This window comes from Hyperoodon ampullatus (assembly GCF_949752795.1).
Source record: "Hyperoodon ampullatus genome assembly, chromosome: 2".
Lineage (NCBI taxonomy): Eukaryota > Metazoa > Chordata > Mammalia > Artiodactyla > Ziphiidae > Hyperoodon > Hyperoodon ampullatus.
In genome coordinates, this window is record NC_136915.1 from 13,660,881 (window position 1) to 13,674,301 (window position 13,421).

The window sequence follows — 13,421 nt, forward strand, 5'->3', positions numbered from 1 at the left end:
GCACCCAGGCCCTGCCTCCCCAGAGAGATTGCAGCCTGAATAACAAATCCCCTCCACCTCCCACCAATGTACCCCTCTACCCGGGCCCCCTCCCATTGGGCTGAAGTCCTGGGAAACATTCGGAATCCCTGAAAGGAACTGTGTGCCAGGCTCTTGCTGAGTGTTTTGCGTGCTATAGCACGTTTTCGTATTCCCTTTGCTGTAGCACTGTGGGGTAAGTAGGCCTCACCCCCCGACCTGCTCCTCTGCGGAAATAGGGGCCTAGAAACATACCTTTGATTCTGCTTGTCTGAGATCAAATCCCAGTCTGCTGCTTATGAGCTGTGTGACTTTGGGCAAGTCTCTTCACCTCTCTAAGCTTTCGTCTTCATGTCTGTTAAAGAGAGATAATGTTAGTACCTACCCTGTATTAATGAGTTAATATGAGCGAAGTGCTTAGAACAGAGCTGGACACATGGTAAACACTCCATAAAAGTTAGGCATCATCGTAGAGGTGAAAAGTGACCCAGAGTTCCTTCCCTGCAGAACTCCTAGGGGTTTAGCACTCCCTACCTCTACTCTCCATGATAGGTAGTTATGATTAGGTGATACGTTGAGGTCATTGGTGCCCAGGTGCCTGGTGTGGCTCAACCAGGGTGAAGCTATCAGGGGCAGGCTCCCAGTGGATTGGGGTGGTGTTCAATGTATGTGTCCCTAGAGCAGTGGGTCCCAAATACCCTCTGTGCCCGGTTTGGACTGGGCAGGGTACAGGGGCAGAGCTGAAAAGGCTGCCATTGGAGCCTGTGGGCACTCTCCAATACCCTGGGCTAGAAGGGGCTGTGGGTGCTGAGAATGGGTCCTAGGTCCTGCCTGTATCCACTCTTTCTCACAGATGAAGATTCTGGACAGTGAGAACGCCAGGCTGGGCCGGGAGCTGGTGGAGCTGCAGGGCCGCGTGGCACTGGGCGAGAGGGCAGAAAAGGAGGGCAGACGGGAGGCCCTGGGCCTCCGACAGAAGCTGCTGAAGGGTGAAGCCAACCTGGAGGCTGTGCAGCAGGAGGTAACTAGATGGTGGGCAGACTGCCTGGAGGAGGAGGATCCTCGGAGGCAGCCAGGCTGCCCTGGGCCCTCTCCAGTGAGAAGCAGGGTCCCTGTTCCCCACTCCTCGAGATTCTTCCCCAGGTATAATCATAACAATAATAACAACTGCAAGAACTGTGTAGTGGGCATGGGGGGAGCTTTGTAGACAGAATCTTGTTTGATTCTCCCAGCAGCCTCATGATGTAGGTATAATTAGCCCCAGTTTACAGAGAGAACCAGACACTGGGGCTCAGAGAGGTCAAGGGATCTACTCAAGGTCACACAGCCACCCAGGTCTGTCAGACTTCAAAGCCTACACTCTTTTCACTCTGTGTTTTCTGGCAGTGAATCTACTGTGTGACCTTGACTAAATCACTCAACCTCTCTGTGCTTTAGAGCATTCATGGGATAGGGGCTAGCACAGCAGGGGATGTATACCAGGTCCTTGTGTAGGTCTTGTCATCCAGGAGGTGTTCCATAGATGGTTTCCAGTGAAACTGATGACTGTGAGAGGTTGACTCATTCTCTGAACCAGAGGGGTATGTGTGTGTGTGACCATGCACTTCACTGGTAAATAATTTTTTAGTACCTCCCCTCATAGTGTGATTTATTGATAAATTATGTGTACCGAGAGGCAGTGTGGCCTAGTGGTTAAGAGAAAAGGCTCTGGAGCCAGGGTGCCTGGCTTTGAATCCTAGCTCTCAGTTTACTAGCTGTGTGGCCTCCAGCAAGTTGCATAACTGCCCTGTGCTCAGTTTCCTCATCTGTAAAATGGAGATGATTTATAGTGGTAATTAGAGTTGATTTTTTTAATATAAATTTATTTTATTTTTATTTATTTTTGGCTGTGTTGGGTCTCCGTTGCTGCACACGGGCTTCCTCCAGTTGTGGCGAGCAGGGGCCACTCTCGTTGCGGTGCACAGGCTTCTCACTGCGGTGGCCTCTCCCGTTGCGGAGCACAGGCTCTAGGCACGTGGGCCTCAGCAGCCGTGGCTCATGGGCTTCGTTGCTCCGCGGCATGTGGGATCCTCCCAGATCAGGGATCGAACCCGTGTCGCCCGCACTGGCAGGCGGATTCCCAACGACTGCGCCACCAGGGAAGCCCTAGAGTTGATTTTTTTGAGGGGAAAGTACTTAGTGCCTGGCACTAATAATTCCTATCTATGTAAGCATTAGTTGTTAGCTTATTACTAATAAACTGTGTACACTGCAAGGCATATACACAGAAGGAAGAGGTAAACAAATTCTAATTGTTTCCTTCCATACTCCCATGATGTTCCTGCATCTCCTGTCTGGGTGGAGACCATTAACGAAACAGGAGTTCTGCAAGCCAGTTTTGGGCCCGTGGGCTCCAGGCTGAGCCTGGGAGGGTGGGTGTCGGGTTGAGGGGCGGCCTTGCTGACCTGTACCTCCCGGCCTTGCCCCCTCACCCCAGCTCCAGGGAGCCCAGCGGAAGCTGCAGGAGCAAGAGGGCGAGTTCCGGACCCGCGAGCGAGGCCTGCTGGGCTCCCTGGAGGAGGCGCGCAGCGCCCAGAAACAGCAGTTGGACCATGCCCGCAGCCTGGAACTGAAGCTGGAGGCCGCCCGGGCCGAGGCTGCGGAGCTGGGGCTGCGACTGAGCGCGGCCGAGGGCCGGGCTCAAGGCCTGGAGGCCGAGCTGGCCCGCGTGGAGACGCAACGGCGCGCAGCGGAGGCCCAGCTGGGGGGCCTGCGCTCAGCCCTGCGCCGGGGCCTGGGCCTCGGTGGTGTGTCCAGCCCTGGCCCGCGGCCCGCGCCCGTCTCTCCTAACCCGAGCGCGCCTGTTGGAGGTGAGAGAGCTCGGTGGAGAAGGGAAGGGTCAGCGGGCGGGCCTCGGAGAACCTCCGCCCCTACTCTCCCCACCCCATGTCCAGTTCTGGCCCGCCTACGAGGCCGCCCTCGGCCTGGCCCGCCCCGCCCCTCTTTTGATGACCAGTCTCCAACCCCGCCCCTTCAGCTAGTTCCTTGCTGAGACCCGCCTACCTGCGCCCCCCACCCCCCTTACGTCACTTTCTGGCCCTTCGCTGGGCCACGCCCCTCTTGAGCCCAGTCTCCGTCCTGCCACTCACCCAAGCTGATCTGCACACAACGTAGCTTGCTTCTTTTTACTTATTTTATTTATTTATGGCTGTGTTGGCTCTTCGTTTCTGTGTGGGGGCTTTCTCTAGTTGCGGCAAGTGGGGGCCACTCCTCATTGCGGTGCGCGGGCCTCTCACTATCGCGGCCTCTCGTTGCGGAGCGCAGGCTCCAGACGCGCAGGCTCAGTAATTGTGGCTCACGGGGCTAGTTGCTCCGCGGCATGTGGGATCTTCCCGGATCAGGGCTCGAACCCGTGTCCCCTGCATTAGCAGGCAGATTCTCAACCACCGGGGAAGCCCTGTTGCTTGCTTCTTTTTAAAGGGAGTAGAGGGTGCCGCTTTTTTTTTTTTGCATTGAAATATAGTTGATTTACAATGTGGTAATTTCTGCTGTATTGCAAAGTGATTCAGTTATACATGTATATACATGTTTAAAATATCCTGTTCCATTATGGTTTATCACAGAATATTGAATATAGTTCCCTGTGCTATACAGTAGGACCTTGTTTATCCGTTCTATACATAATAGTTTGCATCTGCTAATCCCAAACTCCCACTCAGTTCCTCTCCCATCCCCTTTCCCCTTGTCAGCCACAAGTCTGTTCTCTGTGTCTGTGTCTATTTCTGTTTCATAAAAGTTCATTTGTGTCATATTTTAGATTCCACATTTAAGTGATTATCATATGGTATTTGTCTTTCTCTTTCTGACTTCACTTAGTATGATAATCTCTAGGTCCATCCATGTTGCTGCAAATGGCATTATTTTGTTCTTTTTTATGACTGAGTAGTCGTTCATTGTATGTGTGTACCACATCATCTTCTTTTTTAAAAAAATATTTATTTATTTATTTATTTATTTGGTTGCACCGGGTCTTAGTTGTGGCAGGTGGGCTCCTTAGTTGCGGCTTGCCAGCTCCTTAGTTGCAGCAGGTGGGCTCCTTAGTTGTTGCTCCAGGGCTCCTTAGTTGCGGCTCGCTGGCTCCTTAGTTGTGGCATATGAACTCTTAGTTGTGGGATGCATGTGGGATCTAGTTCCCTGACAAGGGATTGAACCTGGGCCCCCTGCATTGGTAGCGTGGAGTCTCATCCACTGTGCCACCAGGGAAGTCCCTGTACCACATCTTTATCCATTCATCTGTCGATGGACATTTAGGTTGTTTCCATGTCTTGGCTATTGTGAGTATGTGCTGCTATGAACATAGGGGTGCATGTATCTTTTTGAATTATATTTTTGTCTGGATACGTGCCCAGGAGTGGGATTGCTGGATCATATGACAACTCTATTTTTAGCTTTTTGAGGACCCTCCATACTGTTTTCCATAGTGGCTGAGGGTGCTGCTTCTTAATGCCCTTAACTCCTCTGAGTCTTTGAGTCTCCACCTTTCTAATTGACCCCTGCCCTCTCTCCATCAGCACCTCATCCTCTTCATTCTCCTGTCGCTGGCTCCACACCCCTCCATACCAGACCTATGACCCCCATATCTACCCCAGAAAGATACACACTCAGGCCAGCCCCCCTTCCGGGAACTTCTTCAGAAGACATCCTCCCACCCGCACCTGCTCCCAAGGCCCAGGGGATGACTCTGGGAAAATCAGCACTGTGTTTCAGCGGGTGCAAACAGCCTTTTAGGGAGCATTCATCTTGTCTCGGCCTGACCCCAATCTCACCTTGATTCCTAAGGCCTAGAATAGAACCTGTGGAATCTTAGAACGGTGGGAAATTCACTGTGAGCTATTGAGTTGTTGCCTCTTCAAATCCACGGATTTAGCCCCAGGATTGCATTCGTTCATTCAGTTCCGCTATTTATTAAGCACATACTATGTGCCAAATACAGTTGAAGCACTGGGGATGGTGGTAAAACTGACAAGCATTTCTGCTTTTATGGGGCTTATGGTCTAGGTATGGGAGTAGCAGACAATAAAAGTGCTACATAAATTAAATATAGAATGTATTGGGTGGTGGTATGAGCTGGAAAATAGGTAAGGAAAAACAAGTCAAGGGATATTGCTGGTGAGAATGTAAAACGGTGCAGCCACTTTGGAATATAGTTTGGCAGTTCCTCAAAAAACTAAAACTTAGAATTACCATATGGGCTTCCCTGGTGGCTCAGTGGTTGAGAGTGCGCCTGCCAACGCAGGGGACGTGGGTTCGTGCCCCGGTCGGGGAAGATCCCACGTGCCGCGGAGCGGCTGGACCCGTGAGCCATGGCCGCTGAGCCTGCGTGTCCGGAGCCTGTGCCCCACAAAGGGAGAGGCCACAGCAGTGAGAGGCCCACGTACCACCAAAAAAAAAGAATTACCGTATGACCCAACAATTCCACACCTAGGTATATACCCAAAAGAATAGGCATTTGAATAGATATTGTCCACCAGTGTTGGTTGGAGCATTATTCACAGTAGCCAAAATATGGAAGCAACCAAAGTGTGAGTCGGCAGGTGAATTGATAACGTAATACCATTATTATTCAACCTTGAAAAGGAGTGACTTTTTTTTTTTTTTTTTTTTGCGGTACACGGGCCTCTCACTGTTGTGGCCTCTCCCGTTGCGGAGCACAGGCTCTGGACGCGCAGGCTCAGCGGCCATGGCTCACGGACCCAGCCGCTCCGTGGCATGTGGGATCTTCCTGGACCGGGGCATGAACCCGTGTCCCCTGCATCGGCAGGCAGACTCTCAACCACTGCACCACCAGGGAAGCCCAGGAGTGACATTTTGATACGTGTTACAACATGGGTAAACTTTGACAACGTTATGCTAAGCGAAATAAGCTACTCACAAAAGGACAAGTATAGTATGATTTTACTTATATGAAATATTTAGAATAGACATTCATGGAGACAGAGTTTAGAGGTTACTGGGGGTGTGAGGACGGGAGAATTAAGAGTTATTGCTTACTGGTTACAGAGTTTGGGGTTGTATTAGTCTGCCAAGGCTGCTGTAACAAAGTACCACAAACTGAGTGGCTTAAACAACAGAAATTTATGTCTCATGGTTCTGGAGCCAGAAGCCCAAGGTCAGGGTGTCTACAGGGCCATGCTTCCCCTAAACGCATTAGGGAAGAATTTGTTCCAGGTTTCCTAGCTTCTGGTAGTTCCTTGACTTATGGCAGCATAACCCCAGTCTTCACACGGAGTTCTCCTTGAGTGTGTGTCTCAATTCCCCCTTTTTATAAGGACACCGATCATTCTGGATTAGGGTCCACCCTACTCCAGTATGACCTCGTCTTAGCTCATGACATCCATAACAACCCTATCTCCAAATAAGGTCACATTCTGGGTATGGCAGTTAGGACTTCAACATATGAATTTTGAGAAGATGCAATTCAACCCATAATAGGGGTGATGGAAAGGATTTAGAAACAGTGGTGATGTTCACACAACAGCGTGAGTATAATTAATGCCACTTAAAGGTGGTGAGAAAGGCATATTTTGTTATATATATCTTATCACAGTAAAATTTTTAAAAAAATATATTTATTTATTTTTGGCTGCATTGGGTCTTTGTTGCAGTGTGCGGGCTTTCTCTAGTTGCGGCGAATGGGGGCTACTCTTTGTTGTGGTGAGCTGGCTTCTCACTGTGGTGGCTTCTCTTGCTGTGGAGCACAGGCTCAGTAGTTCTGGCGCGCGGGCTCTAGAGCGCAGGCTCAGTAGTTGTGGTGCACGGGCTTCATTGCTCCGCGGCATGTGGGATCTTCCCAGACCAGGGCTCGAACCCATGTCTCCTGAATTGGCAGGCATGATTCTCAACCACTGCGCCACCAGGGAAGCCCCAGTAAAATTGTTTTTGAAGCTAAGGCCAGGACGGGGGCTAAGGTGTCCCTGTGGGAGGCAGGGAGAGCCCCGCTGAGGAGGAGGTGGGGAAGGGAAGGGTGGGAGAAGAGACTGAGGGCAAGTGGAGAAGTCCTGAGTGGCAGTACCCCTGTCCTGTGAACAGCAAGGGCCGCAGCGCTGCCGGAGTGTAGCGAGCAAGGTGGAGAGGTGTGGGACGTGAGGCTGTGGGACACCAGACCTGCTCAAGCGGTCCTTGCAGGCCGCCACGAGGGTACCGGCTTCACTCTGAGGGGAGGGAGTCAGTGGGTAGACGTCCCGCTCTGGGTCCTTTGGGTGCTGATGGAGCCGTGGGGCAGGTTGGGTGTCACTGCTAAGGCCGACCCCCGTCCTGCAGTTCTCATTATTGACCTCCAGGTGCTGTTCCGTCTCTGTCCGCCCTGTCCCCTCCCACCTCGTCACTGCCCGTCATCTCCCAAGAACAGTTCAAGTTTTTCTGCTGGGAAATAGGGGCACCTGGGTTCAAATCCCAGCTCTGGATCTTCCAAGCTTTGAGACCAAGCAAATCACTTAACTGCTCTGAGCCTGCCCAGCCTGTGAAGGGGGGAAGTTGGTCCTTACCTCGCAGGGAATTACTATGAGGATGAAATGAGATAATGTAGGGAAAGCATTGGCCCAGTGCCTGGCACATAGTAGGCGTTCGTTACAGGGAGGTGTTGAGGGGATGGAGTGTCCACCCTTGGACTGGGCCCAGGGGATGCAGCCCTCATGCGCTTGTGGTCTGGGTGGGAGAGGCAGACATCGGACCCCCACGAGGGTGGGATGAGCTCACCCCAACCCAGCCTGGGGTCAGGGAGGCCTCTGAGGAGTGTTCTTTTTTTTTTTTTTTTTTTAATAAATTTATTTATTTATTCACTTATTTAATTTTTGGCTGCATTGGGTCTTCGCGGCTGCACGTGGGTTTTCTCTACTTGCAGAGAGCAGGGGCTACTCTTCCTTGTGGTGTGCGGGCTTCTCATTGCAGTGGCTTCTCTCGTTGCGGAGCACGGGCTCTAGGCACGCGGGCTTCAGTAGTTGCGGCATTCAGGCTCAATAGTTGTGGCTTGCAGGCTCTAGAGCGCAGGCTCAGTAGTTGTGGCGCAGGAGCTTAGTTGTTCCGTGGCACGTGGGATCTTCCCGGTCCAGGGCTCGAACCCGTGTCCCCTGCGTTGGCAGGCAGGTTCTCAACCACTGCATCACCAGGGAAGCCCCTGGTTCTTTACACGTAGGAATGGGCCAGGCAAAGAGAAGCCATTGAGAGAGAAGACAACAGCAGGTACAAAGGCCCTGGTGCCTTTGTAAGAGGGAATGTTCTAGAACGTGGGAGCTGTGGGTGATGTGAAGTGGCCAGCTTGTCAAGGAAGAGGGTGATGCTGGTGGGGGTGAGCGACAGGTAATGGCAAGGAAGCTGGGCTTGGTTCTGAGGGTTGGGAGGGCTGGTCAAGGGTTAAGCAAGAGGCTGAGGGGACCCAGTTTGTGCTGTGGGGAGCTCACTGGGCTGCCGGGCTCAGCAGGGATGGGTGAGATGCATTGGGAGCCTGCAGGCACCAACCAGGCAGGAGAGGCCTGTGGCTCCTGCATCCCCGAGCGTGTCTCCTTCTCTAGGAAGTAGGGAAGGGCTCAGCAGCCCCAAGCCCTTGGAATGCAGCCCTGGGTCCCAGCCACCATCCCCAGGACCTGCCACCTCCCCGGCATCTCCAGACCTGGACCCAGAAGCAGTGCGGGGGGCCCTCCGGGAGTTCCTGCAGGAGCTGCAGAGCGCCCAGAGAGAACGGGTGAGGTGGGGCGTGAGTGGCTGCAGGGGGAGCCCCGTGGCCCAGGGCCCTGTGAGGGGCCACAGGTCGTCAGAGCAGGTCTTCCCTTCCCCCCGACATTGGGGTTGCAGGATGAGCTTCGGGCACAGACGAGTACCCTGAGTCGCCAGCTGGCTGAGGTGGAGGCCGAGAGGGACAGTGCGATCTCACGGGCAAGGCAGCTGCAGAAGGCTGTGGCGGCGAGTGCGGAGGGTGAGTCTAATCCTCTGGGTCCTTGCTTTGCTCTCTTGTGCCCTTAGCAGCTGAGGTGGGAGGCTGTGGGCTTGGCCTGAGCCACTCCTGCATCCCTGCCCTGGCCACCGTGGCCTGAGCGGGCTGTCTCCTCTGGGGCCCCCTCCCTGGTCAGCCTCACCCCGTGTCCAGACCCACAGACCCCCCAAGGGCTCAGAGAGGCAAGCCCTGCAGTGGGCGGAGGGTGAGCCTGATTCAGGTCTCAGGCTGTGTGCCTGGCCAGGCCTGATGGGGCTGGGTGGGGGCCATAGCCCGGCGCAGCATGGACGGGCAGCTGAGCGGGGCCCAGGCCGAGCTGGCGCTGCAGGAGGAGAGCGCGCGGCACAGCGAACGGGAGCGCCGGGCGGTGCTGGACCAGGTGGCTGCCCTGGAGAGGGGCCTGCAGGCCACCGAGAGCGAGCTCCGGGCCAGCCAGGTAGGCAGGAGCTGAGAACCAGTGGGAGAGGGCGGCGGGGTGCGGGGGATCTGTGCGCGCCTGAATGGACGTCTATAAGGCCTCCTGTGCGCATCTCTGTTCTGTCTGCCTGGGTCCGCCAGCACCCACTGACGTGACCAGCCCGTGACTTTCTCCAAAAGTACATTCAGATTTCATCATCTTGTTCCATATAAGGTCATTAGGCTACAGAAGAAAGAGCCTGGGCGTTTGAAGCTCACAGACCTGGGTTCAAGTTCTTGCCCTGCTGCATGATTCTCGCTTTCCTCATCTATAAAAGGGGGAGAACAATAACTCTCTCCCAGAGACGATGCACGTGCACCCTTAACACATAGACAGTGCTCAGGGGACCTGTTTCCTTCATCTCTGTATAGCCACAGCACTGGTGTTCTGGGGGTTTTATGTGTGTTTGGGAGACGTGTGTGTGTGTGTGTGTGTGTGTGTGTGTGTCTGGGGCAGGAAGCACAGGCCCTGGTGGTGACGGTCCAGGCCGCCGAAGCCTTGAGCCCTTCTCGCAGCCACAGAGTCCTCCCCCTCCCGTTTCCTCCTCTGGCCCTCCATGCCTGTCCCCACAGCCCACCCCAGGCCTCTGGCTCCAGGCCGAGCTTGAGCTGGATTGTTGTGTCTGCGGCTCCGGCTCTGGCCTTGGGCCCAGCCACAGGGGCCGCGGGAGGTGGCCAGGAACAAAGCTGGGCAGGAGCCAGAGTGGGGCTGCTGGGCCCAGACATGGCAGGGTTGGGGCTCTGAGCAGGGTGACGCGGGACAGGCCTGGGCGCTGTTGTAATATCACCCCCTTACCCCGCCCTGTCTCTAGGATGGTGACAGGAAGAGAAGGACCCCTGTCTGTCTTCCTGCCCTATCCCCACTCCCCAAGTCTCCTTCACCAGCTGACCCCGCATGGGGAAGGGAGGAGTATCATCCCCTAAAACCCGGCAGGGCCCAGGGCTCCTGCCCGGCTCAGCTCAGGTCCCACATGCAGCTCTGAGCCCGCCTCTGGAGAGTGATGCAGCAGAGCAGGGAAGCCCTGGAATCTGCATTTTTACACCTTCCCCCCTCACCGTCCTGGGGCTCTGTAAACACCCAGGTTGTGGCATCCCTGGACCAATCCGGTCCCCTGACCACACAGAGGTGAAATAGGGCCAGAGAGCGGGGACGGAGGGATGAGCCTGGATCACACAGCCTGTGAGACTTAGGCAAAACTGGAAAGTGCTCTGGGATCCTCAAGTCACCCTGTGAGCATGTGGGGAGATGGAGGCCCCAAGAGGGTCAGGGGCTGGCCCTCGGTCACACAGCAAGTGGTGTCTGTGACCACTTCCAGGCTGCACCCCACTTTCTCCTAAGGGTCCTGAGGGATGTGGGAGGCGTGGGGTGGGCTGCACAGCTGGGGCCTGAGCCCTGCCTCACCCACAGGAGAAGATCAGCAAGATGAAGGCCAACGAGGTGAAGCTGGAGAGCGACAAGCGGCGTCTGAAGGAGGTACTGGATGCCTCTGAGAGCCGCAGCATCAAGCTGGAGCTGCAGCGGCGCTCGCTCGAGGGGGAGCTGCAGCGCAGCCGCCTGGGCCTGAGCGACCGGGAGGCCCAGGCCCAGGCCCTCCAGGAGCGGGTAGACTCCCTGCAGAGGCAGGTGGGTCCCCTCCCCCGACCTCAGGCCCCTCTTCTGCCCGCCCTGTGCCAAGTGCGTTATGGGGACTCTGTTTGATCCTCCCAGCTACCCTGCGAGGCAGGTATTATCATCACCCCATTTCACGGATGGGTGGATGGAAGCTCACGGAGGTGACATCATTGCCCAAGATCACATAGCTAATAAGAGGCAGGGCCAAAATGAGAATTCAGGACCGTTTGTTGACGGAGTCTGCACTCAAAGGAGGCATGTGGGACCAGTTAGAGACATAGATTTCACTCATTTTCTTTTTTTGCCTTGGCCGCCAGGAAGCTCAGCTCTAGCTGGAATGTTCAGTAGTTCTGCTAGTCCTACGCTGTCACCCGCCTAAGTCAAGAACACAGAAAATGTCAGGGTTGTGGTGGTTACCCTTTCTTCTCCATAACAGGGAGGAAAGGGGAATGAGAACAGGCGGAAGACCACGGGGTCTGGGACAGCCAGGTTGGTGGCACTCTGTGGGAGGGTAGTTAACTGGCGGTGCGACCAGGCCCAGGTTGTAGTCACTTGAGACAGTGGGAACGCATGGGAACAGTGAGTATCAGTGAGAAAGGCCTAGAGAGAGGTGGCAGGGGCTTGGGTTAGGCACACCTGGACCATCCTGTCTGTCTTCCCACCAGGTGGCAGACAGTGAGGTGAAGGCGGGGACTCTGCAGCGGACGGTCGAGCGGCTGAGGGGGGCCCTGGCCAAGGTGGAAGAGAGCGAGGGGGTCCTGCGGGACAAGGTGCAGGGCCTGACGGAGGCTCTGACCCAAAGCAGCGCCAGCCTCACCAGCACCCAGGACAAGAACCTGCACATGCAGAAGGCCCTGACTGCCTGTGAACATGACCGCCAAGTGCTCCAAGTATGGGGGTTCCAGGGTCTGGCTGCGGGCAGGCCCAGTGAGAGTTAGCCTACAAAGGCAGGCTTGGGGGCCCTGGAGGAGAGCTGACCCCTGGGACGGTCAATAAGAGCTGCCTTTGAGGGAGGGGTGGGCCCAGTAAGAGCATCAGCCAATGAGGGGAGGCTCTGGGGGGAGGTGGGATCCAGCCTACTAGGACAGGCTGCAGGACCCAGGGGCAGGCTAAGGGAAGAGCTGGGGTCTGAGGGCTTCCCCACCTTGTGCAGGTCAGTGGCTAGGCTGTGGGCCAGGCCTGCTGTCTGGCTTACTCTCCAGGTGAGAGGACTACCTGTTTAAGGGGCTGTGAACCTGGCCTGGAGGTACCAAGTAGAGAGGAGCCCCTTGCCTCAGGGCTCCCAGGACAGCCTGGCACCATCAGCCCTTGTCCTGCAGGAACGGCTGGAGGCCACGCGGCAGGCGTTATCCGAGGCGAGGAAGCAGAGCAGCTCCCTGAGTGAGCAGGTGCAGACCATGCGGGGTGAGCTAGCGGACCTGGAGCTGCAGCGGGCGGAGTCCGAGGGCCGGCTGCAACAGCTGCAGGAGGTGAGGGCCAGGGCGGGCCCTTCCGTTCCCAGGACCGTGAGGCCCTCGGCGTTGGGACCTTCTCACCTATCTCCACCTTATCCCAAACCTAGGCCCAGCCTCCTGTGAGGAAGCATGGTTCACTCAGTCCGTATCCCCATTATACAGATGGAGAAACTGAGGCCCAGAGAGAACTGTCTGGCCTCGGGTGACCATTCCCTGATGTGGGCCTCATAATAGCCTTGCCTAGCATGTGGGCGTGGCAGGCTGGCATCATCATCTCCAAGCTTCCGATGCACACCCTGAGGCCCAGAGGGGTTAGGGACTCGCTGGCTTCTGCTGCAGGCGCTGCGGCAACGTCAGGAAGGTGAGGCTGAGGCCCTGCACACGGTCCAGAAGCTGCAGGATGAGCGGCGGCTGCTGCAGGGGCGCCTGGGGAGCCTGCAGCGCGCCCTGGCTCAGCTGGAGGCCGAGAAGCGGGAGGTGGAGCGCTCAGCCCTGCGGCTGGAGAAGGACCAGGTGGCCCTCAAGAGGATGCTGGACAAGGTGGGCTGTGTCCCTAGGGCCCTCCCTTCACTTCCTCTGGGTCCCAGCCCCGGTTGGTCCCAGCCGCGTGTCCCCAGGCTGTGGGGGCCGCAAGTCCCCCGGGCCCTGCTACCTGTAACCTAACACCCCTTTCTGAGCTGCTCCCACTTCCTGGGACCTCCCTCCTTCCCCGGGCACCCTGACCCCCTCCCTCTCTCCCCACCTAGGTGGAACGGGAGAAGCTTCGCAGTCACGAGGACACGGTGCGGCTGAGCGCGGAGAAGGGCCGCCTGGACCACACGCTCACGGGGGCTGAGCTGGAGCTGGCCGAGGCCCGGAGGCAGATCCAGCTGCTGGAGGTCTAGTCTGCCCACCCAGCCCTGGACCCAACTCCACC

The 13,421-nt window shown here is 56.0% G+C and overlaps 1 protein-coding gene across 2 annotated transcripts in view; it reads left to right on the plus strand.

Moving 5' to 3' along the window:
• Positions 1 to 13,421, plus strand: part of CROCC (ciliary rootlet coiled-coil, rootletin) — a gene marked incomplete at its 5' end in the record, with an annotated part of 47,318 nt that overhangs the window by 31,999 nt on the left and 1,898 nt on the right. For both annotated transcript variants that reach the window (XM_079697978.1, XM_079697979.1), the window contains 10 exons: positions 872 to 1,039; positions 2,495 to 2,867; positions 8,565 to 8,734; positions 8,845 to 8,965; positions 9,256 to 9,419; positions 10,848 to 11,063; positions 11,717 to 11,941; positions 12,371 to 12,520; positions 12,845 to 13,045; positions 13,252 to 13,383. In XM_079697978.1, the coding sequence (XP_079554104.1) occupies positions 872 to 1,039; positions 2,495 to 2,867; positions 8,565 to 8,734; positions 8,845 to 8,965; positions 9,256 to 9,419; positions 10,848 to 11,063; positions 11,717 to 11,941; positions 12,371 to 12,520; positions 12,845 to 13,045; positions 13,252 to 13,383 (1,920 nt within the window). The remainder of the gene's footprint in view (positions 1 to 871; positions 1,040 to 2,494; positions 2,868 to 8,564; positions 8,735 to 8,844; positions 8,966 to 9,255; positions 9,420 to 10,847; positions 11,064 to 11,716; positions 11,942 to 12,370; positions 12,521 to 12,844; positions 13,046 to 13,251; positions 13,384 to 13,421) is intronic.